General features: G+C 39.6%; 1 protein-coding gene and 1 long non-coding RNA gene across 3 annotated transcripts; one reads left to right on the top strand and one right to left on the bottom strand.

The window, feature by feature from the left end:
• The first annotated feature begins 5,640 nt into the window (after positions 1-5,640).
• Positions 5,641-26,115, top strand: strip2 (striatin interacting protein 2). 2 transcript variants are annotated; one of them, XM_040140003.1, is made up of 20 exons: positions 5,641-5,706; positions 6,992-7,066; positions 9,852-9,986; positions 10,632-10,752; positions 11,892-11,960; positions 12,817-12,923; positions 13,034-13,161; positions 13,694-13,882; positions 18,219-18,451; positions 19,497-19,562; positions 19,653-19,716; positions 20,050-20,121; positions 20,334-20,408; positions 21,003-21,100; positions 21,721-21,847; positions 22,739-22,839; positions 23,420-23,486; positions 23,597-23,701; positions 24,247-24,451; positions 25,837-26,115. In XM_040140003.1, the coding sequence occupies exons 1-20, from the start codon at positions 5,643-5,645 to the stop codon at positions 26,085-26,087; spliced, it is 2,352 nt and encodes a 783-aa protein (XP_039995937.1). In that variant the 5' UTR covers positions 5,641-5,642; the 3' UTR covers positions 26,088-26,115. The 2 variants fall into 2 exon arrangements, with proteins under 2 accessions (XP_039995937.1, XP_039995948.1); XM_040140014.1 differs by lacking the exons at positions 5,641-5,706; positions 6,992-7,066; positions 9,852-9,986; positions 10,632-10,752 and adding exons at positions 11,352-11,607; positions 14,660-14,710.
• On the bottom strand, positions 6,345-9,917 carry LOC120796876. The gene is made up of 3 exons (XR_005708432.1): positions 9,819-9,917; positions 7,410-7,446; positions 6,345-6,528 (listed from the first exon to the last, which is right to left on the bottom strand). It is a non-coding gene; the product is annotated as an uncharacterized LOC120796876 (long non-coding RNA).

The following is a 26,115-nucleotide window of genomic DNA, read 5'->3' as shown; positions in this document are numbered from 1 at the left end:
TTCTCTTACGGTATCTATTTGGGTAATTTTTTCTATAAATTATAATGTTCTTATCCCTCATAGTTGACATTGGATTGTGTCCAAATCAGATCAGTTTCAATGATGATAATCTAACAGACCTTTAAGTAATTCATCACGTAGCCTATCAATAGGAAACATTTGCTGGTTAAGGCTTCATAAAGGCAAAGAGTTACCATTTCATATCAATGTGAATGGGTTTGCTGGTCAAATTAAGTGGGCAGTTTAAGACTTTACTTTGGCCTTTGGTAACGTGATGGACATTTGTCATTATTTTAAACATTTACAGCATACATAGTAAATTAATTCTTCTTCTTCAAAAAAAACCCTGATTATTAATTGATAATGACAAGCTGTAACCCTACACATAGGTTTATATTTTAAGAGCATGATTTGTTACCTTAAAAAAAACAGTTGCTGTATATGAATGTAGGGCAGCAACCAACAGTTATTTTCAATATTATTTAGTCTGCAGACTAATTTCTCAATTAATCAGTTAGTTCCTTTGCCAATAACATTCTGGGAAATAGTGAAAAATGCCCATCATATACTGTAACTTATTCAAAATGCTAATTTTATCTGACCAACAGTCCAAACCCAAAAGATCCAATTTATTATCATATAAGAAAAGCAGCAAATCCTCACATTTGAAAACCTAGAACCATCATGTTTGCTTGAAGACCACCTGAAAAAATTAATTGATTATCAAAATTGTTGCTGATTTAATTTTCTGTGGATCGACCAACCAAGTAGTTGACTAATTACCGCTAGTTGAAATCATGTTTTAGATATTGCTATTAATAATAGTGGTTAGATTCTGATTTATGGCCTTTGAAAAATGCCCAACTGACAATATTTCAGAGCTTAAATGATTAATCGATCAGTTGATTGAAAGAAAATTAACTGGCAGCAAATCTGATGATCAGTATGATCATAAAAGTAATTTATCGAGCAAAAATTATTTTCTGGTCTCAGTATCTCTGATGGGAAGATTGGCTGTTTTTTTTTTGTTTTATATTAGTGTAAATTGAATATATGTGGGTTTGGACTGTTGGTTGGACAAAACAATATGAAGATGTCACTTCAGGCTCTTTTTGAGCATTCTTTTTACTATTTTCTGACACTTTATTGACTAAAAAAATATTTAATGAAAATCAAAAACAGAAATAAGTTAGCTCTTTGCAGCCCTATAATATTTTCTTTGTAGACATGAAGCAAGTATGGTTTATGATCAGTCTGATGGGGGCTTTTTTTAAGTGCCATGCAGCTATAATTCATCCCGTCATGAAAAAATTACAAAAAGATGGGTTTTCACTCTTGGATGGCTCAGCCCAGATACATCAGACAAAGCTGTCAACCAGGGCCAAAATCCAGTCCATGAATACCCCCCATCTTTTGTATGAGCACATTGAATGGTTTTGAGGGAATCAGAGCATATTCATCTCACAGCATCTTCGGGGGGGGGCTGTTATTGGGTGAATGACATGGACGTTGAAAGCACTTAACGTCAACGCCATGTGTTGATGTTGATGCCTCCTGGCATCACCACACTAGAACTGGGATCCAGTGTCTGTCTGTTGGGTGAAGTTAACCTCAAATCTGATTCATTCGTCTATGTAAACTGTTGGTCATTTGTGCTGAGTAGAGCAGTCATCTGTTGTCTATGTGGCATATGTTGGTAGGAGTGGGGGTGGTCTGCCTTGACATTGTGCCCAGTGTTTGCACACTGATGTGGTGCAGAATCTGCAGGCACAGAAGCTATGCCAGTTTGGAGCGAGGACGGCTTTTGTTATCAGCTGGCGTCAGAGAGGGGAGCCTGGAGGGAGGGAAAGTGAGTGAGACTGGATGAAAAAAAGGACAGGGAGAGAGGGTGAGTAGGATTGGGTGACTGGAAGGAGAGGGAGGGAGAGATGGCAAAGAGAGAGTCAGGGTTGTCTGTGTTGATGCTCCTGGGAATTAAAGAGACATCTCAGTTGGGTTTGGAAAGACAGGTTCCCAGGGGACAGTGGGCTCTTTATTAAACCCCTGAAGGATGAGATAACTTGTTTGACTAATCGATGACACAAAATTAAAAAATGACAATTTGATAATCGGTTAATTGGTTAAGTCATTTATCAAGCAAAACCGTCACAAATTCCCTGGTTCCAGCTTCTCAAATGTGAAGATTTGCGGTAGATTGATTACTCAATGAGTTGAATGACAGAAAATTAATTGCCAACTATTTTGATGATTAGTTAATAAGTAATTTTTCAACGAGGGTCAAAAAAATCCAGTAGTGCACTTCCATAAAGTTTTGGGACTCACAAGAAACAGATTTAAAAAGAAGCTGAGAAAATTTAAATTTTAGTCCGTAGCACCAAGCACCAAAAATGCTAGATCATACACTTCCCATAATCCAACCATTAGTTTCTTTTCAAACTCCACTCACCCACGTCTCCAAGCTGAGATAACCCTGATGATATCAGATAACCCTGATGACATCACCAGGGTTATTTTCTCAGACTTTAAAAAGCTCTCTGACATTTATTTGTAAAATCGGTTGAGTGCCCCTTTAAAAGAGAAATGTGTTGAGATCAACTTTAGATCAACTTAGAAATGAGTTAAGGTCATCCATAAGTGTGCAAATGTGCAGGATTGGTAAATATACTGTGTTTTGAAAACAAGGTTGAGAATGAATGAAAAACGAGGGTTTAGCAGATAAGAACTGTTTCTGACCTATTTAATTTTGATGGTCCTTTAGTTGGACAAAACTTAAAATTTAAAGACATCCCCTTGGGCTTAGGGAAATTGTTATGGGGCCATTTTTATAGACTAAACCAATGATCGATTAATCGTAAAAAATAAATTAATAAAAAATTCAGCACATTTATCAAAAAAAAAAAAAAATACTGAAAAATATTGCAAGTTTGTAGCTCTATTTTCCAATGGACTGAACCATCAGACAACAGGATGAATGGGAAGGTATTGAGCAGTCGCAGCAGTGGATGAATGTTGGTGTTTGAATAGCCACCTACAACAGTAATGACATCACTCAACAAGGCTGAATAGCTACTGTATATCTGAGGTTGTTTTTCATAGGAAAGCGCAGCAACCAAGTTCAATTGATAAAAGAGGCTTATTGTTAAATTACAACTCTGACTTTTTATTGGCACTGATTGTACAGTACTAAAAATTTGGATTATACATTTTACAGTGAGTATATTTTAAATTATAATGAGCATGGATTAATTCTGCCCGGAGACACAGATGGCATGTACGAATGGTTGACTTGGACTTGGAATTTGGAAGTTAAACTTAAATTGTATCTTGTATAGTTTGAGCAGCAGCCACAAAATCTGAAACATCTTCTTTTCTAAAGATACAAAAAGCAAGTAACTATTTGCACTTCCTAAGATGTGACTAAACTTTGACCAAACTTTGCACTGTTTATGACTAAAACAATTAATCATCCATAAGATTATAATCTAATAAATGGTCTAATGATTTCAGCACATAATTATATGTGTGCGTAATTTGCCTCTTGCAACTAGATCAATATTGAGCAGTTATGTGCTATAAACTGCATTACATAAGGGTGAAATTATGATACCAAGCAGCTGCTAAGAAAGTGATGCAGCACCTGCTCACAAGGACCCACAGGCTTTCTTCACCCACACTCAGAGTTGTGGGTAATTTTGTTGAATCATCTGCGCTCCCCAGTTGTTATCATTTCCTGGTTTACAAGTGCAATAATGTAATCAAATCACATTTCTTCTGCTCGGTGTCACAAACAAACCGCCGGCTGATATCCTGTGTATTTCAGATCATGCTGACTTGGTTGCAGCAGGTATTTATAGGAGAAAGTTACATGACAGCACACAGCAGTAATTTAACCAGGATAGCTGACTCAGAGCACATCCTTATTTACAGTTCTTGGCTGGCCCTCAGGGCAGTTTTCATAGGGTTAAACACATTTAACACACTGAGCTTGGAGCTTGCCTGTACTGCTGGTGGAGTCTCATTAACATAAAATGAATCTGTAATCATCCCTATAGGGAAACAATATCAGTTCAAAACTCCCACCCAAAAGATAAAGAGATAAAAACCAAGAATGTTCCAGTCACCAGGCTAATTCTCTTACTACTGTTGGGCTCGTATTTGTCCCAGGTGGTGATCATACATAGGTTTCACTCTGGATATCATGATACTGTATGATATTATCACGCATGAATCCTTTACCACACTATTTAGCTGTTATATGTCTTTTAGACTTCTCGCCATACATATACTAGAAGACTTTGATCAAGGCCTTATTTTAACTATTGTATGGCCTTAGTGCAACTGCACTGCCTGCTTTGTATGGATGGATGCTTTACATGTTCACTCTATATTTCCCTACACCTGAGTAAAGTGTTTGTTTCACAGTTCTCAGAATGTGAACTTATTTGAGAGCGCCTCTGCTTGTCTCACTGAAGTGTGTGTATGTGGTTGTCGCACGTGTATAAAAAACACCTTCCAGTTTTGGTTTTACTTGTTTAGATTTATGACCTCTTGAAACCCATTCACAATTTATTGGATACCGCTTTTGAAATAAGCTAACAAAAGACTGTGAGGCTGTGAGGCACAACTGTGCTTTGAGATTATCAACATGCTAACAATGACAATTCTAACATACTGATGTTTAGTAGATATAATGTTTACCACGTGCATCATCTTAGTTTACTATGATGGGAATGCCAGTGATTTGGCAGGTATTTGGTAAAAACCATGAATGTTGAAGTAAGTAGTAAGTAAGAAGTAAAACATTATTGTTTGTACAACATTTCATAGTTATCCATCCAATAGTTGTTGAGATATTTCAGTCTGGACCAAAGTGGTGGACTGACTGACAGACTGACATTGCTATCCCTAGAGTCATGTTGCTAGCACGGCTATCTTTTTTTAAATTCCTGAAAATTGGATACTTTGAATATACAAGGTTGCCCCAAAATGTGCATTTGTGCGATAGCATGCAGCAGTGAGTTTTTCCAGCGGGACCCTAATGTGTGCGGTCTGTCTCGTGGGCACGTGCTAATCACAAGGTGAGGCTAAAGTCAGAGCAAAGAGAGACCCTCACCTGGATACAGCAGCTAATCTGCTCTGACACAGGGGCCATGTTGACTCCTGTGACCTCTCTTTCCTCACTTCTTCCTGTGGTGCTGCATTATTGCTGTTCATTGCCTCACTGCTGCAGCTGGATGGACTACATTTTTTTAGGAGAACCTCCTGTAACTGTTCAATAAAACTGATTAAAGCAGTACTGTAGCTGTGTGTGCCCATAGAGAGCACTTGTAACTAAGTGGCTCTGGATAAGCGGATAGGAGAGAAAAAATGTAAATTACTGATCAACACCAATCACAACTCGAAAATACACATGATGAGGCAAAACTGTGAACGAGCCTGGAGAGTGTGTGTGGGTGATGTGTGGACTTGGAGTGTCTAACCACAAGTGGAGTAAAGAGTAGTGGTAGGTGTTGCAAAGTGTGAATAGCCTACAGTATGTTTCAGTATTCCTTTGTATGTGGGCGTCAGGAAATGTGTTGAGCTGAGTTCAGTGTCATACTATAATGTATGCTCGTGTGTTTTGCTCTTATTCACAGAGCTCAATGGAGACTCCCAACCTGGAGTTTGAGTATGGAGACACGGACACAATCACTGCTGAACTTTCAGGTAAGACTGACCAACTACCAAACCCACAAGGGAATTTTGTAAATCAGGTTTTTTTCATGAACCTTTGTACACAGCTCCACTTCTAAATGCACTTTCAGTAGCTTTCATCCATTTCTTTTTCATGGAAAACTGAGCCTGACTTGCAGCTAAAATTATGAATGGTTGTTATGTGTGATATTATATAATATAACATAATATAATATAATATCTTCTTAGCAAACACATTACAGTGTACTCTTGATTTTAAATATAATTCTGCATCTACAGTCCTCAGGTATTCCTTAGCTGTTTTATGTTACAGTGTTATTCATGAAAAATCAAGGCAATAAACTGACACACTGCGAAAGGCACAGAACAAAATGTTCTGATCCTGACATGTTTTTCAGACATAGGACGCATTGTATGACTAATGTTATGAGTAATCGTGAACACTGTGATTATATATTCAGAACTGCTGAATTGCTCCAGCATCTGTGTAACACCTCTTAGGTGACTTTCAGCTTGGTTTATAAATGCCAAAAATGCGGAATTCAACAATGCTGATAGATGTTTATGATTATCATTTAGTGCAATAGTTTATTTCACATGTTTAATTTTGATTCCTCTCCTCTCCAGCACCAATTTTTCTTTAAGAGCCAGCAGAGGGTCAGAGGGAAATGTTGAATAACAGCAGTGATTTAAAGTCAAAATGATTGTCCTCCTGGTAGATGGCAAGCGGCAGCCGATTAGCCAAGAGTGTTAGTTACATTGCCAGGTTCCCCCATCAGATGGACAGTCGCAGAGGCTTGCTAGCGACAGCTCCTCAGGGTCGAAGAAGGACGACTGCTCTCAGAACAGGAGGAGATGCATGACAATGTGAAGAATTGTTAGACAGTGCAGGAAACAGATCAGAGCCACACTGAGGAGACAGGAGCTCAGAGTTGGTTTTGTTTGTTTTTGTAGGGTAGCACACTTAACCTGCAAGAGTTTGTAGGTATCCTATTTAATTTCGATTCTGTTTTAACTGTTCTATTCTATTCTATCCTATCCTATTTAGGGCTGCATCGATTTATCTTTCGATTATTTTTTTCAATGGACTGATCAATTGTTTGATCCATAAAACATAAAAATACCCAGACAAGCTACAAATCCTCAGACTGAAGAAGCAGCAGAGTTTTTGCTTTGACAAATGACTTTAAATGATTAACCCATTAGCAAAACAGTAGCTCATTAATTTTCTGTCAGTCAACTAGTCAATTAATTGACTAATTGTTTCAGCTATAATTCTGTTTTATTTTGTTCACAGAGCTCTACAGTTACACAGAGGAGCCAGAGTTTGCCCTGAACAGAGACTACTTTGAGGAGGACTTTAGGAGCCATGGTACTGAGTGTTTGTGCGTGTGATGATGGTTTTTGCACATCCTTTAATGTGTTCAATTCAGTTAAATTCAATTTTATTTATATAGCGCCAAATCATAACAGAGGTTATCTCAGGGCACTTTTCATGTAGAGCAGGTCTAGACCATACTGTTTATAGTTATATTTACAGAGACCCAATATTCCACCATGACCACTTGGCGACAGCAGCAAGGAAAAACTCTTAACAGGTAGAAACCCGGCTCAACCGGCTGGGTTGAGAGAGGAAGGGGGGGGGGCATAGCACAGTAGACGTATAACGTAAAGATGAGTAACAATAATGAGACGAAGGAAGGTTTTCAAATTACCTTTACCATACCAGGTGTGTCGCTCCCCTCTCTGTCTCTGACTCACAGGAAGAGAAGGTAAACACATAATAGGGTCAACAAATACACACACTCTGATAACACACTGCTTTGCAGTGCCGTACCAAACACACACAAGTCCACAGCGAGTAGACTGGTGCCGCTGCCTGTTGTTGCTGTTGTTTATCACAGAGACCTTGACAGTTCCTCCAACAATGTGACTTCAGTTGACAGAAACAAGAAGACTGAGGGCTTTGTTTAGTTTTGAATGCCTCTACTGGGTCCAGTTTACTGCTCGATAACAGCGTCCTTAAGTGAAACGTTGAAGGTTAACTAAACCAAATGTTCCCATACAGTAATGTTTTGCTATCTCAACATGGTCACATGATAATATATGTATTGAAGGGAATTACAAAAGTGAAATTACAAAATTACAGATTGACTGACATGTCAACCTCCGCTTGTATTTCTGCAATTTTTCTGTCATGAAACCATTTCGCTCCTCCATCCCTCCGTGCATTTCTCGACTGCACACTGAAAGCTGTAAAAGCAATGTGTTCAGCTCAGTTTTCTCACCTCAACACAAGCCAGAGTTGCTCTTCAGTGTGTGTGTTTTTTAAGCCGACCAGTGTGAGGCGAGGGTGAGCAGGCACATCAAAGGGTTAGGGTTGCTCTTTTAAGCTATTCAAAGAATTAATATCCCAACAGATACAGATGGGAGGTCCCATTCCAACTATGCGTTTAAAGTTGGTCACCAAAAACCAAGCGGCTTCTCCAACATGGATTATGGCATCATTATCAGTCTGATAAGAGATCAGGCTTTAATACAGTGTTTTTGCTTTGATGTGCTAAAAAAATATCTTGTGCAGAAATGATCATGTTTTCATTGTGTAAAATATTTTTTCCAGTGAAAATAATGAATATTTCTTAAATCAAATTAGAATAATATAATCATTCATTGTCATTTTCCTCCATTTACTGCGGAAGGTTTCAACAAAGTCAATTTTTTGGGAATGAAGACCAATACTTAAAATATTGTGTGGAGCAAAACACAGAGATTGCTCTGAGAATACGCATGAAGCCACAAAGGTCTCAAGTCTCTGTGACACACATCGCAGACAAAAGAGCATCTTTCCATTTGGACTAGAAAAAGAGTGTGATGAGCCCTGTTCTCCATTGTGTGACACCTCCTCTCCAAGCTGAGTGGTAATGAATAGCAGGATTAGATGAGAGCTTCTCTGGCTGCTGTTTTACAGAGATAGAGCACAGAACTGCCTCTTTGAATCACAGGCTTTTCATTAGTGTGTCTGTATTTGTGTGTGTGTTCAGTGAGCACTGTATGGTAGTTGTCAAAGGGTGGTTTACATGCTTGACTTGTGCTCTTTGTGAGAGTGTGTATATATCATCAATGTTTTCTGCCACTACCAATAAATTCCCAATCAGTCTCTCACATAAATTACAGTGATTATCACAGCATGTCTAATTTAAAATCTCTGTAGAAAATTATGTTTTTGGGGACAGTGCTGAAATTAGAAAGCATTTTTGTTTCCCGACTTGAGTAGACAGTGCAAGTCAGAGTATTTTAAATAAAATATCTGTGCTCCACTGATCATGATGATGTTACACTCCTTAATGCATATTAGTGTAAGAGTCTAGGAATAGAAGACTTACACAGCAGGAAAAATAAAATTCGATACTTGCCAGAGAAGGCCCGCATTTCATTCAGTTGTATGTTTTTTGTAGTAGTTTGAATTCTACTTTAGGTAAGACTAAGTTTATGCTAGTGCTGATAATCTTCCCTTTTTGGTGTGTATATTGTGTAGTGTCTTTTTTCTCCTCATGACTGTTAATTACCGCTCTATATGCTCCTACACTCTCTAGCTTTCAGCTACTTCTAGAGCTGATGCAGTGGGCCTGAATATAAGGTTAAAAAAAGCAGTCAGTCTCTATATTTACGCAAACACTACAACATGATTACTATGAATGTCTAGGTCAATTACTATACACTGTGGCTTAAATAATGTATAAATAATGTATTAAAACCAGATGATAAGTATTAAGAGGCTGACAAAAAAGAAAATGAGTATGATAACACATTAAGCTAACGAGTATAATAATACATTAAGCGAATGAGCATGATAACACATTAAGCTTAAGATTTTAAAATCCCAAAATTCACAATTCATCTTTGCTCATTTGGAGTTTTGTCATTACAGCCTTACTTGGGCTGAACAGTAGTTTATGGTTGCCAAAGTTAGCTAATGTTGGTCAACTTGTAGAGCGGACATTACTGAGTCCATTTTAGCATTTAGCTAACCAGTAGTTTAGAATTTATTATCCCCATAACTGTCTCTAGTAGCCACATTGGCTGCTGTTCAAGAAAGATACAGATAAAGTTCTGCTGAGGCTAACCTTGAACACTTTGTTGTTGTGTCCTTCCTGCAGCACGAGGCAGGAGGTGGATCAAGCTGACGGTGGAGGAGCAGAGGGCGTATGTGATGAGGCTGCTGGATGCGTTGGAGGTGACGGACAGAGACAAGAGGCTGAAGGTGGCCAGGGCCATCCTCTACTTGGCGCAGGGTAAGTAGGCCCAACACATTACAGCCAGCAACAAGCACTTTTCACAGCAGACATGTTGTCTCTTCATAGTAGGAAAAGCACAGCTGTTACTAATATAATTAACGGTGGTTCCGTTCTATTCCAGTGTCCTACTAAGCCATGGAAGTGAGCCAGCATACCAGAAATAATGGAATTCAGCCATCATTAATTTCATTATGTTCATCTGTGCTTTTTCTACTGTGACATGTTTTGTCATGAAAAAAGTCCATGCACAATGCGACGGTAGCAGTTAATTTACAGCTGTAAACTACACATTTTTTGCTATTAACTTCTTACTTTAACAGCTTCTAAAAGTCCATAGCTATGCACATGATAATAGACAGCCCTTGCTCCTAAGGTACTTCAGTCAGCTCATCATACATTGACACTTGTGTAAAATTATGCTAAATAATGTATACTAGTGCAAGGAATAGCACGTTTTGCATATTATATAGTGTAAAAGACCTATTATGTGAGAGAGAATATAATGTATGTTATTTGAAAGCAACCGGTTATTCAATCACCTGAAAAACTCCAAAGTAAAATGCAAACAAATTGAAAACATGAGAAATATCAAATGTCTAAAAACACACTCTCTTTGTCCCTTTTCATCACACCTTTCCCCAGGAGTGTTTGATGAGTGTGACACAGAGGTGGACGTGCTCCACTGGTCCAGACACAACGTCTTTCTGCTCTACGACATGGGCATCTTCACGGCACTGTTGGAGCTGCTCAGCATGGAGATAGAGTGAGTAGGACTCACTGAACACAGGATGTATTAGTCATTAAAAACTTTTCTTCACTACTTCGGTAGAGAAAACACTGCCAGATAGAATGTTGACATCGGTTAGTGAGAAAAATCAAAAATACCTTTTCTTGATACATACAACATTGCTTTAGTTAGATAAGACTATAGAATTACCGCTGCTCATATATTTGTAATAGATGATAAAAGAAAGGGACACAAAGGGCAAGCAAGCCAGAGAAGAAGACAGGGCAGACAGCTCTTCATATCTTTTTTTAATTTGTTTCCTCCTTGAGCGAGGGCCTGCAGCAATAAAGGAAGGGAGAGGGCTTTAATACAGGGTAAAAATGCTATTATGACTCTCAGATAAAGGAATGTCTTCCTTCCTATCTGGAGATCTTTCACACAGTGGGCAGCAGGTTTCATGATACTGAAAGGTCATAGGTTCAAACCCTGAAAGAGTCAATTTGTTTTTCCTTGTAACAAGATCAAAATTCTCTCAGAATCCTCCCATTTCTGAAGCTCAGGTCCTTTTCAGCACATCCCTTGCCCCCCCCCAAATCCTCCTTCTCCTTTTTACAGCAAGAGGGGCTCACTCAAATGAGAGGAGAGGGGGTTTGTGGGGTTAGAAATACACAGAAAGAGACTGAAATGCAGGAATACAGGAAACAAACTGTCTGTTATCCGCACTTCAAACCATCCGTTGAGGACGCGGTGTGGCAGTGGCTCCTTCAAGTCAGCTTTGTTGCTTCTGGTGTCAGCCTCAGTTGGGATCCAGCGCTTCTTTGTTGTTACATAAGCTGCTCTGAGGCATCATGGCAGAGTCTGTCCTATCACCAGGCTGCACAGCAAAGCAGTGTAAGCAAGCCAATCAGGCAAACACACACATGGTGTTTTGCAGGTCAATGCTGGTTATACAAAAAGCGTTAAAAAGGCCTCACATTGAAAATGAGTCTGGTTGTGTATGTTTTAAAAAATCTTTATTTAATTATTATTATTATTAATATTATTATTATGTGGTGGTCATACTGATATATATATTCTCAGCTTTTCTGTTGGCTGTATGAATGTAAGGACTGGCTTGTCATTTTGAGATAAACCACTAAAATAATGTAATTGAATACTTTTGTGTGGATGTGCAGTAACAGCCAGGCGTGCAGCAGTGCAGTGAGGAAGCCTGCCATCTCTCTTGCAGACAGCACAGAGCTCAGGTGAGAAATATAAGCACATTGCTCACTCTCTACTTTACCTTCTTCTCTGCTTCACATAAGAAGGAAGCCAAAAAGTAACAAACAGAAAGATTTTTATGTATACTATATTTTTGCATTTCTCAATTTTAGGTCTCCTGTCTTAAAGCTTTTCTCACAATTTTTCAATTCACTTCAATATTTGTTATGCACCTTTCTGTCATCTGGCCACATGCACACACATTTACACAACCGCACACACACCTCGGTGAACATGCACACACACAGCTAATCTGAAAAATGGATTGTATTCTTTGTCGCTCCCCCTCAGATTCATTTTCAGTCTCTGCTTCTGCATAATGGAATTGATTTTTGAGCAAAATAGGCTAAACACTCCTTCACACACACTCTCATACTGTCACACATACGAAAAGCTCCGTCTTTGCATCCCCCAGATGAATATGTACAAATAATTACAGGCTAGAGGTGTAGATTTGCACCAAATTGCTGCTACAAAATTGAAAACCATTGTAATTATTTTGAACAAAGTGAAGATCTTTGTTCGTTGAACCAAGTGTTTAATGCACAAAACACCATCTGGCTTACAACATGTCAATGCAAATGGATGGTGCATTATCAGGCATTATCTGGCAGAGGCCAGGAATCATTTCCTCCCATTTTTAAAGGCACAAGCAGACTGCATAAACCAAGTGCTACTTACACTTACCATTCATTGTAACTCACCACCTCTCCTTATTATTGTTTCTTGTACAGGTAGACCTTTTAGGCCTATTATAGTTGTTTAGGGCACCAGTTAAATGCCTCCCACTCACACACGCACGGTCAAGCTGAGTGGTGTGCCTGTTTCTCTTTCTTGCAGAGTGTTACTGAGCATCATGTACCTAATGGTGGAGACCATTAGAGTTCAAACAGAGGATGACCAGCCTGAGAGGATAGCGGCCAGAGAGGCCTTCAAGAATGAGTTAGGTGTGTGTCATTTAGTATCTTCAAACTACACAAGGGTATGTCTTCACAGTTATATTCATATATCCATATACCCAATTCCAAAACATTGGCGTCGACCTTTGTCACCTCAGGTTCACCTCTGTACAATGGAGAGCCCTTCGCCCTGCTCCTCTTCACCATGGTGACCAAGTTCTGCAGCATGAATGCCCCGCACTTCCCCATGAAGAAAGTACTACTGCTGCTCTGGAAGACAATACTGGTTAGTACATCGCGACCAGTCATACATCGACACGTAATGCACACCAGTCAGTTTCTGTGCATTTTGGCAGCTGTGTTTTGTTTTCCATTTGTTAGTATGTCTCTTTTTCTAATAAAGTATGTCCTTTTCTCTTTTGAATGTTTAAAAAACTATTTTAGAGATCAATTTTTCGAAGTGCAAATTGCAGTGGTTGAAGTACTAACGGGACAATTTAAACTTGTGATCAGGGGGCACAGATGGACATTATGTCATTTTAGGGGCCACAAACCACAAAGGCTGTGAACCTCTGTTTCAGATTGCTGTCGATCAAAGGCACTATTTGGCTTACATTAATTTAAAAATGATGTGTAATATGCTGTATTTAAACCAATTACATACAAAATTAAACACAAACCACATGTATGGGCTTTTATATATTGTTCTGTGTTTTTCATTGCATTGCATTTCCCAACCTTGTGACCCTCCTTTGTACATGATTCATTCTATATAAGCCTTTACGTTGTTGTGTTACTGTCTCCGTCCTTCTGTCCAGTTCACTTTGGGGGGTTTTGAGGAACTCCAGGAGATGAAGGTACGGGGCCGGGAGCGTCTCAACCTGCCTCCACTACCGGAGGACAGCATCAAGGTGGTCAGGGCCATGAGAGCAGCCTCGCCCCCGGCCTCCGCCATGGAGCTCATCGAACAGCAGCAGCAGCAGAAGAGGGGCCGCCGCAGCCGCAGGGTACAGGCCCCCCATCCTCCACACACAAACACAAACACATTCTGAGTGTAACAGTAGTGTGACATGGATAAAACATGAGTTATTTTACAGTCACACTTTATATTTTACTTCCTGTTTGATCCCTCGCCATAAAGTGCTCTTTTTCAAATTCACACACACATACTCATTTAACTTCATCGTATTTAAACAAGGGGGACATAAATTCAACATTTTGATATGCATTAATTGGAAAGTATGAATGTCAGGTCTTTAGTGTCTTCACAGTATTTTTGTAGCCAAAATACAGTTAATCTACGAGACAGTGTTAGAATTTCAAACACACAACTACAAATGCAGATTCTCACATAGTCCCAATGTTGTGCCAGTTGCTTATCTATCTCACTAACATAGCAAAAGTGTGTTTGGTACCTTCAACCGTACAGTATAACTCAAGTGTATTACTAACGTGGCATTATAAATACTAACTCAGACTCATTTTTCCATTATTTGCCTTTTTCATGGTTCAACAGCTTCATCTGTTTTTTAGAAAAGTAGATCTATGGAATTCCTTCTGTAACTCATCCTCTAACTCTTTGCTGGGTCAAGTTTTCCAAAAGTGCTTTAGTGCCAACATCATCAGTTCCCTGTTGTAAGTCAGAGACTACAGATGATCTTGGTGCTGGGACAGCCTTGGGAATCCGAGCCCCATGTTTTTCGTAGAGCTTTGACTGGACAGGCTCTCTGCCTCTCTAATTTCCCTCTGGTTTCTCATTGCCCCTCTTCCTTCTGTCCCCACAGAGTGCCTTTGTTGATAGCTTGGAAGGAGACAGTCCCTTTCCCAAGAAGCAGGTCTTTACCCACAAATTCCCTCTTTTCCTTCTGCATTTTCTTTCTGCATTGCGCTGGACTTTTTGCACTCCTCTCCGACATCCCTGCCACCTGCTTTTTCCTGTCTCTTTTTTCTGCCTTTCTTTCTCCCTCTTCCTCTTTTCTTTCTCCTCTCCTTATCATCCTTCTCCTGTCACTTAACCTTGTCTGTACCTGTTGACATTCACCAGAAGTATTTAACATGTCAGATATTTTACCCTCACATGCTGATTTAAATCTGATCTGTATCTAGAAGTAAATGGATCAGAAACTCATATGCTCTTGAGTAGTTTTGGTGCAGCCTTGCTCTCTGCCTCAATTCCAGTACTTCACTAAATTCACTCCACCTGCATATTTGTTCTCTATTTTTTCCACTTCCCTTTTTTTCTCTCCTATTTTTCTCTTTCCTTTACTCCTACTTATCTTCCATTTACACTTCTTTTTAATTTTTTTTCCATGTCTGTTTCCTCCATTCCCATTGTCAAATTTTTTTATCTTATTTTTACCCTCCTTACTCCCTGCATTTCCTCTTCTGATCTTCCACTTTCCTATATTCCCTTTCCTATTTCTTTTTCTATTTCCTCTTCGTACTCTTGCTGCTCTTCTCCTCCATCTCCTCCTCTTCCTCCACCATCAATCAACACTGCATACTGTTCCTTCCCTATTCTCCTTACCCTATTTCTTCCTCCTCTCTCCTTCTCCTACTCCTCCCCTGTGGCCTGCTCAGTACGGGGGTGTGGGGTTTGAGAGACAGGGCTGACTTGCTGGCTGTGGTCATTGGCGCTGGAGTTGTCACTATCCAGTCACCCATAAAGAAAGTCACTTCAGACATCTACAGTAGTAGCAGGATCTCCCCTGTACTTTTCATCACATTGCTACTGGGTTTGGCCTCAAAAATCACTGTGCACTGTAGACTCTGGACTAGGGGTCAATGTCTTTAAAATGCATTCATTGAGGAGGTGAACTGAGATCATTGTGAACATAGATCTACTTCTGTAGGTGTTGTATTTGGGTTTCACTTGACCTCTCTCCTAAATGGATGTCATTGAAAGCAGTTGCCCCCTAACCCTGCTAGAAAAAACACTAGCTTTACCTCCCACATAGCAGAGAATGGCTTCTTCATAGAGAATGGCTCACGACACAGTTTCTCCTCCTCCTCTCGCCCTCCCTCCCTACTCTCCACCATACACTCACTCTAGCCCTCACTTAGTCCAGCATTAGTACTACCACTGGAGCACCATACATCAACTGCACTGGCTCAACTAATGTCCAGATCGCTGACTCATGCCTAATGCTTGCACTATTGCCACAGTCATTCATTAGAGAATTTGTTCGAACTCAGATACTGTGTGTGTGGTTTTGTGTGTGTGTGTGTGTGTGTGTGTGTGTGTGTGTGTGTGTGTGTGTGTGTGTGTGTGTGTGTGTGTGTGTGTGTGTGTGTGGGAAAGTGTGTTTCGAACATGAACTGAAATGCGATTGTTTGTAGATAGGAGCTCAATATAAAGTCTTAGCCTTATTTGGCCCATGCTTGCATTTTTTTCTTGTTTTTTTTTTTTTTGCCTGTATCTTTTGAAATGCAAATGCGTGGTAAGTTGAATCAGAAATGTTGCTTGCAGTTGCTGTGGAAAGTTGTCTTTTTGTCCCACTTTAAGAAAATATGACATTAATTTGAGCTGCCTCTTAGTGGATTTTGGTAATTCAGTGGTTCTCAACATGACAGACGACTTTAGAAGACATAAGAAAAGAGGGAAGAAAAGGAAGATTTGGGGAAATGCGTTACCTCACTCAGATTTTAGAGTTAGATGAGATTGATACGACTCTCATGTCTGTATGATAAATATGAAGCTACTGCCAGCAGCCGGTTAGCTTAGGTTAGCATAAAGACTGAAAGCAGGGGTAAATGGCTAGCTGGTTAAACTGACACTGTCCACTGGTTAAAAAAATCCACCTACCCATACCTTTTAAATATAATATGTTCATTAGCAAGGTTCAGAGATGCTGGCAGGAAGATAATTTAAGGCTACATTAAATATGAAACTACAGCAAGGAGACGGTTAGCTTAGTTTAGTATAAAGACTTAAAAACAGGGGGAAACAGCTAGCCTGGCTCTGTCTAAAGGTTAAAAGATCTACCGACCAGCACCTCAAAATGTAACATGTTAAATTGTGACCTTTAGACGTGCTGGTACGTGTATTTTTTAAGTCTTGTGGACAGAGTCTGGCTAGCTGTTGTCTCCCTCTGTCTAGTTTTTGTGCTAAACTAAGCTAACTGTCTACTGGCTGTAGTTTCATTTTTAAAGCCAGCACGCTGGAAGTCCACCCACACAGGTGTTTTCACTTGTGTTCTTCACAGGACTGTGTGGCTGTGTACAATCTCCACCTGACTGACATAACCATTATCTTTATGTTGGTTTCGTTGCAACAACTTAGACTTTCATCATTCAAATTTGGTGACATGTAATTCCCAGCATAACTTCACCTTAACTTCCACTTGGCTAGGTGTCTAGTCAGGCATGGTAATTAAAAACGGCTGCGTGGGTATGCAAGGCCTTTAACAGACAGATATGAGAGAAGTATCAATCTACTCTTTTCATCTTACTTTCTTCCAAAAAGTGAAAAAGTACATTTCCCGAAATGTCAGATTATTCCTTTAACGGATGAGGCCAGTGTTTCCTTTTTAAGATTGTGCCAGTCCATTGGGATTTAAGCACACTACAAACCTTACTGCTTTTATTACTTTTTAGGCTGCACAAAGTATGTTTCCATTGGGTATAATATGTGATATAACAGAAATTGCCCTGTCAGCAGCTTTCTGTAATGCTTTTCGTGCAAGAAACTCACCTGGGTTGTTCATTCAGACTGTTGTTCAGGAAGTTTTTTTCTTTATTTGCATTGTCATTAAAACACATCAGTGTTACCTGCCTGAGGGAATGACAACCCTGTCTGGGCCACTTAGAGTCTACCTGCAGTCTGAATTTAGCTTACTGTGTCTGTGTCTGCTTGACCATTTTCCTACAGTATAATGCATTGTAAAATTAAATGGATCAAGGAGCACTAGATTTAAACACTAGTATATTAGCCATAACTCAAAATAAAATCAACTCTTCATTGACGCCATATGTTGTTTTTTATGGCAGCACCATAAAAAATGAAATATCTAGATATCTTATACATCATTTTATTTCTCATATACTGAAAATTCAGGCTTACATACTTGTTTTTTTTTTTGAGAATAATGGATTTAGACTAGAATTTAAAATAAAGTGGGTCTGAACTATGTTCAAACAAGCTAACAGCATTAGTTAGCTTGTTAAAGAGTTACAAGTATAAATAATGTATATGCTATCAGGTAAAGTGTGTGTGGTGGATTTGGGTCTAGTCATCACTCAGTTTTACAATTTTGCAGTTGGTATTTATGAAAATTTTAAAATGTAGAATGGGTTAGCTACTCAGCCCCATTCTAAACCACCCGTCCTCTCTCTCTCTCCCAGCCCCTAGTCAAACAGGACAGCCTGGACACGTACAACGAGCGGGACCCCTTCAAGAACGACGATGCCAGGGATGAGGAGGAGGACCCCGAGGACACGGACAGCGGCATAGAGGGTGAGGTGGACCCCCTGGACCGTGATGTCATCATCCAGCCTCCGCCACCACCGCCTCCTCTGAGACCTCCAACAGAGAGGGTCAACTTCCCCAAGGGCCTCCCCTGGGCCCCTAAAGTCAGGTTAATTGCTCAGTTTTTGTTCCTTATTTAGCTTTAACAGCAGTTAAGAGTCTGAAATAAACAACCATTAACTATAAAATAGTGTTAAGAGGATTTGGACTTTTTTAACAATTAAAGGCTGCAGCTATATATACCTGTTACCAAAGTTTGAAAAGGTGCATAAAGTGCCCTCTTACAGTTTTATTTCTCCCTTACTTCAGGATCAATTACACTGATTATATCCATACGCAGCCCTAAAAGTCAGAAAAGAAGTGTTACAGCACACAAAATGGCATTACGGACTTCTTCTGTGAGACCTTTCCATAAAGAATAGTGCAGGTATTCATTACTTTAGCTGCTGAAAATGATCCCCAGCAGAACTTTTATTTTTTTTTAACAGCACTTAGCTTTTATTCCACAGAATAAAACCTCCAAATGATGGCTGGCCACCCGCTATTTTGACCACTACAGAAGAGAAAACTTCCCAACCCAAAGCCATTGACACCATTTGGCTTGCAGCTGGTGTCAGTTTCCAACCCTGGTTCTGTGCCACCATTTGAGAAGTTAACACTTAATATAAGAAATTATCTCTCAGTTTTCTCTCCTCACTATCATCAACCAATATGCTCTCCATCTGTGCTTTCCAGATAGTAGCCTGTGTCTCTCCAGGGTGCTGCTGCTGCTGCTTTGGGGACATGAATAATGTATCTGAGAGAGGACACAAACACTTTATAGCACTGCATTTATCATGTATTCAGTATCAGAAAACCTATATTCTGTCTCTCCAAGTGAACTTTATCATTAATTGTGTTTATTTCTATGTCTTTGGTTCAGAGAGCTGCAACATACAGGGCTGATTAGGAGGAGGTCCTGAACCCAGAGAGCAGCAGCAAACAGTGTGACTGATGAGATTTGAGAAAGCTAATATGTGTTTGTGTGGATGTGTGCACATGAGTGCTCACCAGAAAACAGCCGATTAGCTGCTTGTTCGGATACAGAATTGTGGCAGCAGGCCTTCTTATCTAAAAATCTAAAATCTGACAGCAGTCCGTTTGTGTATTCACAGGGAGAAAGACATCGAGCACTTCTTAGAAACCAGTAGAAACAAGTTCATCGGCTTTACTCTGGGAAAGTAGGTATTTCATCAGAGACAATAAGAAATCCTCCTATTTTTAAACCGTTTGCCTCTTTCAGTCTGGTGTAACTGTTCATTGATTTGTAGTGACACAGAGACCTTGGTGGGCTTGCCCAGACCCATCCACGAGAGTGTCAAGACTCTTAAACAGGTGAGTGGGGAAATCCCTGATTATGTTGCATCTTCTTCTCTCTATATTTTTGACTCATTTAAGAGCTAATACACAGATTCCCATTTCCAAATGTCCTTCTCCGTCTTCTTTTTTTTCTTTGCTTTGACTCATTATGGTCTCCTAATCAATACTCCCTCGCTGCTGAATCCCCTGACATTGGCATCCCACTTAAAAATCCATACCTCCTGTTTAAGCAGACTGAGAGGTGTAGTTACAGAGGGGTTTATCCCTCTGGTTGTCAGTTAGCAATGCTAATTAACACTTCTTCTTTTACTTTTATTAACAGTAATTTGTGTTGTTTTTCTTCTCCAGCACAAATATGTGTCTATTGCTGAAGTCCAGATCAAGAGGGAGGAGGAGCTACAACAGTGTCCTCTGACTCTGGTCAGTAATATCGCCAACCAAGTTTTTATCATTTATTTTTTTCATGTTTTAATTTAAAGTAAAGAATTTGATGCTCCTCTAGTGGGCTAATCAAAACCTTTCAAAACCACAAATAAACTAAACAGAATATTTAAAGTGATGAATATTTAATCAGACTACAAGAAATGCTGTTTTGTTTGAGTCTGAAATGTCATGTGTGTTGTGTTGTATAGGGTGAAGAGGAGGTGGAGGAGACACCAGCAGAGATGCTGTACCTGGGCATGCTTCCTAACCTTTCCCAGTATGTGGTGAGTAGCTCAAAATACTACATCTTACTTCTGAATGGCATTATTGCTCTTTGTTTGATATGGTCACCAATCAGAATAGCATATGGAATTTTATATAATGCTTCCTTGCTTTTTTGACCATGGAAACACAGTACATCACACTTCTCTGCTATGAAATGTGTTTTTATCCAACAAAACACTGGCAGAATCTGGATTCACAACCAGCTTTAGTAAAATGTCAGAATGAATTTAAGTAGGAAACACGTATTGAAAGGTTTTGGAATATCTGCACATTATATGCACAGTATATGCACGTTTTTTGTAGCTGTAAACCTTCATTTTGAAACAAAGTCATTATTACATGTATTGAGGAGCAGCATAGAGAATTCAAGAGGAATTTTGCCAAGCCCGTGAATCACATGGAATTACCATTTCATTGTGAACATTACTTTACTATACTATATATACTTTAAGTACTATTTGAATCACTAAGAAATCAGATGTATGGGAAGCAATTCAGAGATCTTGAACTAGACTAGATTTTACCTGTTATATGACAATATATGATTCAAACTATATCTAGGTGTAATGTTTTGCCTTGTTTTTCTGTGTCAGATTGCCCTCCTCAAGCTGCTGCTGGCTGCAGCTCCCACCTCCAAAGCTAAAACTGACTCTATTAACATTCTGGCTGATGTGCTGCCTGAGGAGATGCCGTAAGTACTGTGGAAAGATTTCTGCTTTGCTCAAATCTTTTCTCCCAAAGAGCCACATATGTCTGTATGCTGTCAGTTTCACCACCATATCCAAGTGCTGTTTGTTGAGCATCTTCACGCTTAAGCTACAAATGATCACACAGCTCAAGCAATCCAATTTTTCTTCTCTATATTTGTATGAACATAAGCAAGAAAAGTCTACTTTTTATAGCTTTTTTACGGGCTGATGGAATACTATCAGAAATACACTTACTATGGGTGGTTTTTCGTCTGCAGGAGAGCCCAGTTTTAGAATTACTGACACTGACAGTTTCCCTCTCAATAAAGACCACCAGCTCAAAAAATTCACAATTCTGTCTGACATTTTAATGGCTCAAATTCACGCTTTTTTCAGTAAGGTTTGAAATCGTACATTAGCTGGAAAAACCTCAGATATGTCATCAACAGACTAAACAGGATATCTGCTGGTTTTCAAACAGTATGTCTCTTAATGCTTAAGGCCTTACAGTTAGGGTGTGTGTGTGTGTGTGTGTGTGTGTGTGTGTGTGTGTGTGTGTGTGTGTGTGTGTGTGTGTGTGTGTGTGTGTGTGTGTGTGTGTGTGTGTGTGTGTGTCCTCTAGCATCACAGTCCTTCAGAGCATGAAGCTGGGAATTGACGTGAACCGTCACAAGGAAATCATCGTCAAGGCCATCTCTGCTCTGCTGCTGCTGCTCCTCAAGCACTTCAAACTCAACCATATCTATCAGGTTGCACACACAGACACATTCACAGACACAATAAACACATTGAGTCCTCCCTCCTACATGCACCTCACATTACCATCTTTTTCTCCTCTTTCATTTTTCTTCTGTTTCGCAATCTGGCCTCCCCCCAATGCCACCTACACTATCCTCCACCTCATTATCTGCTCAAGCGTGCCATCACTTTTCTCCTTTCATCCTCCTCCTCCTAGGAAAGGACATTCCTTCATTCCTACATTTTGTAATTGGCTGCTCTGTACAGTTATAGTGGTAGTGCCCCTTGCTGCCACAAAAGGAGATTACACTAAGATACATTAGCAGAATGCAGCTGTAGTGGGATGATTACATTTTTACATTATTTGACCACCACACAAACACTGTATTACAACATCTGGTTTTTATGATAAATTATTTAGTTAGGGATCACTGCAGGCAGAAAACAAGGCAAAATATAGCACACTTTTAAAAAACGCAGTTAATACAATACTGAAATATCAGCTCATGATGGTTTGAGCAGCAGAATCGCTCCTGTTTTTAATCTTTATAAAGCTTCCTAGATGAAGTGAAGGATTAATAAAGCTGACACGTAGATAAAAAAAACCTTGTTTCTTGATACATCAGTGATACAGGATTATTGGCTACAGGATTATTTTTTCCTCTTCTGTTCTTTCTAGAGATATGGATTTTCCATTCCAGGGTTCGTCCCATCGACATCATCATATGTCAGTCATTTATTGTGTCTTATGAAACATGTAAAAAGTGCTTTATGACTAAGGCCAAAGGATAAAATCAAGCTTGTAACAATTCAAATGAAGAGTTACATTTTTAGTTGTTGCTCTTTTCCAGACTTTCAAATTCTTTAACTATTCCACACTGCCGCCTCCTCTATTCCTGCAGTTCGAGATAGTCTCCCAGCACCTGGTGTTTGCCAACTGTATCCCACTAATCCTCAAGTTCTTCAACCAGAACATCATGTCCTACATCAGTGCCAAAAACAGGTAGGATCTTTTTTCTCTTGCACTAAACGCAATGCATGTCTCATTTTGCTGTTTAAAAAAAGACTTAGTTTGACACAGCTGAGCTCTAACACTAGCACAAGACTATGTATAAATTTGTGACCTCTCGGAATAGCACTGTTGATCTCACTATTTCCCATCAAAAAGAGCACACTGCCATATGCTCCTATTCCCTCTGATAGCACTCTACACTGAGCGGGTTGAAAATATGTCAAACTGAAGCAAAACAGTTTAAAAATTCTCATAGCAAAAAATTGGAGGCTTGGTTTTCGGGGACCTTTTGGTATGACAGTACAAAACAGGTAACCAAGTATTATGGGTGTGACTATTATCTTTCATGGATGTACATCACCAGATTTTCAGGAGGTGGCACAGATGGCTTCACAGCAGCAATGCAATCACAGGAAACTCAGGTGTGAAAGAAAAAAATAAACATCAAGCTACAAAATTAGGTGACAGGGGACCTTCTCTGCAAGTGACAGGATCGGGCCAGACTGCTTAGCTTATGTACAGGCTGTAAAACTGGACTTTAACTTTTGCTTCTTGTGTGTTTCAATTGCAGTATCTGTGTACTGGACTTTCCTCACTGTGTGGTCCATGAGATGCCTGAGCTCACAGCTGAGAGCTTGGTGAGTCAAAACACCTGATTGATCCTTATGGTATGAGGGTCAGGTGGGATGTAGTCTCCCAAATATCATTATGACCTCACTTTTATGTGTGTCTTTATGTGTGTTTTCAGGAAGCAGGAGACAGCAACCAATTCTGCTGGAGGAACCTGTTCTCTTGTATCAACCTGCTGAGAGTCCTGAACAAGCTAACCAAGTGGAAACACTCTAGGACCATGGTGAGTAATTCCAAAAGCCTTACAGCATTGAGTTTAAATTTTTTGCCTGCTCCACTGTAAAAAGTACCCACCCTAATGTGTCTCATGATATGATGATATAACAGGTGAAAAAGTGTGATGATATATTTTATATGTCAGTTGTAAATCAACAGAAAGTGAACCAGATACCTTTTCCTCTACAAAAACATGCAGTGTTTTTGATATCAGCCTTATAATATTTTTCAAAATAATTTTAAACTAAATCTCTTGGTAAACTGGACACATGACACATCTACCATCTGTGTGTCCCATCAGCATCCGACTGCAAACCCAGGGACCCAGCAGGCCATAAACTGTTCCATTAGCAACTGGCACAAAAGCCTGTGACTAATAACTAATAGGTTATTTTTACTCAGATCGAAGCCAAGGTCGGTGTGAGGAGCAAATCGAAGGAGGGCTGCAAAACACATGTTCCAGCTATGGATGGATATTTGTTTGTAACATACCTCTGATAGGCCACAGCATGCTCAGACATGCTCCCCTCTTTATTCCCGTTCCCTTTCCAGATGCTGGTGGTGTTCAAGTCTGCCCCCATCCTTAAAAGAGCTCTGAAGGTGAAACAGGCCATGATGCAGCTCTATGTTCTCAAACTGCTTAAGATCCAGACCAAGTACCTGGGCCGCCAGTGGAGGAAGAGCAACATGAAGACCATGTCGGCCATCTACCAGAAGGTCCGCCACAGGCTCAATGATGATTGGGCCTATGGAAATGGTAAAGACCACTCAAGCCAGATTCATGAACTAATGTATTTAAACTGGTCACTTTGAGTTAAGCTGAGCTGGTGAAGAACTCTCCTGGCACTTTAGTGATGATGGTTCACAACCACAATGAGTCAGTTTAGTGCCAGGCTAGCCACAGTTTTTTACGAAATATGGGCTTAAGTAGAATTTTTCATTTTTAAGTTTTGATTTGGAACCTTTTGTTCAATACGCACATTTACTGATTAAATATTCGCAGCAGCTTCTAAGTTTTTTTTTTAAGCTTTATTTTGTACATCCTTTCCTTCCCCCTAACAGAATACAGCTGTATTCAGTGATTCATAGTACAGAGTACTCAATTTAAACAATGACTATTAAATTAACTTAGAAAGGAAAAGGGGGACATAGTAAATATTCAAATGATAAAATAAATGAAAACAAGTAATACATAATAATATTCAGAGTAGGTTTTTAAAATCAAGTACATTTTGAAAAAAAAAAACAAAATAAACATTGTTTTAACATTATTCTGACAAATTAAAGAGAGGGAAAGAGGTTTACAGAATCTCTTTATATACTTTTATTATTCTTACCTTCCATCATCAGTATGGAGATTAAACGTGTATTCTGTTGTAAAAAAGAAAGTGCAGCTTCAAGAAAAAATACTGTCCAAGAGTTTTATAGTTCACAGGAATGTTAAACTCTCACAATAGATTTTGGGATAATCTGCAGTGCAGAGAACACATTCTGGCCATTATTTGTCATTCTCTTGGAGCCATAACTTGGTTTAGCCTCTCAGATCTTCATAAATGAATCAGTCATGGTGATGATGAGTCCCAGCACTCCTCCTCCACCCTCACACGCAACAGAACAAAGACAACAGTATAAAGAATACATCCACCCAAATCTGTGCGAACATTTCAGGTTAATCAATGTTAATTGTATAATTAATGGTGGATGTGTATATGTGTTTTTATGTATCTGTGTGTATGGTTATTGTATGTTCGTATGTGTGTGTGAAATACCTTGCTCCAACAGCCACTGGCAAACAGGATTGCGTTGCCATGGTAACAGTAAAGGGGGGACTTTTCAGGGTCACCGTCCCTTGCGGGGGAGCAAGTGATCTGTCAGCATGAGTGTTAAAAAGAATAGACGGGTAAAAGTAAGAAGACGAAAAGGATGTTCGGGAGAAATGATAGGTAATGCAAGAAAATAAAAAGTGAAAAAAAAGATTAAACATGCGTGTTAAAGGTATGTTGTGTTTTGCGTCATTACTGAGAAAAATTTGAATTTTTACATTTAAAATACTAGGTAAAATGCATATCTGTGAACATTCAAGCATATATTTAAAAAAAAGTGTGTTTGAGATTGATTAAATGTTCCCCCGTCTCGTCCCAGATATTGATGCACGGCCGTGGGACTTCCAGGCGGAGGAGTGTGCGCTGCGTGAGAGCATCGAGAAGTTCAACAGCCGCCGCTACGACAAAAACAAGAATGGGGACTTCACCCCGGTGGACAACTGCCTGCAGAGCGTGCTGGGCCAGCGTGTGGATCTGCCCGAGGACTTCCACTACAGTTACGAGATGTGGCTGGAGAGAGAGGTGTTCTCCCAGCCGATCCAGTGGGAGGGGCTGCTGCAGAATCCTTGATGGAGGGGAGTTGAGATGGTTTGAGAGA

Source organism: Xiphias gladius, chromosome 2, assembly GCF_016859285.1.
Source record: "Xiphias gladius isolate SHS-SW01 ecotype Sanya breed wild chromosome 2, ASM1685928v1, whole genome shotgun sequence".
NCBI classification, from domain to species: Eukaryota; Metazoa; Chordata; class Actinopteri; order Istiophoriformes; family Xiphiidae; genus Xiphias; species Xiphias gladius.
The sequence above is the reverse complement of the archived record's forward strand: the minus strand, read 5'-3'. Positions and strand labels throughout refer to the sequence as shown.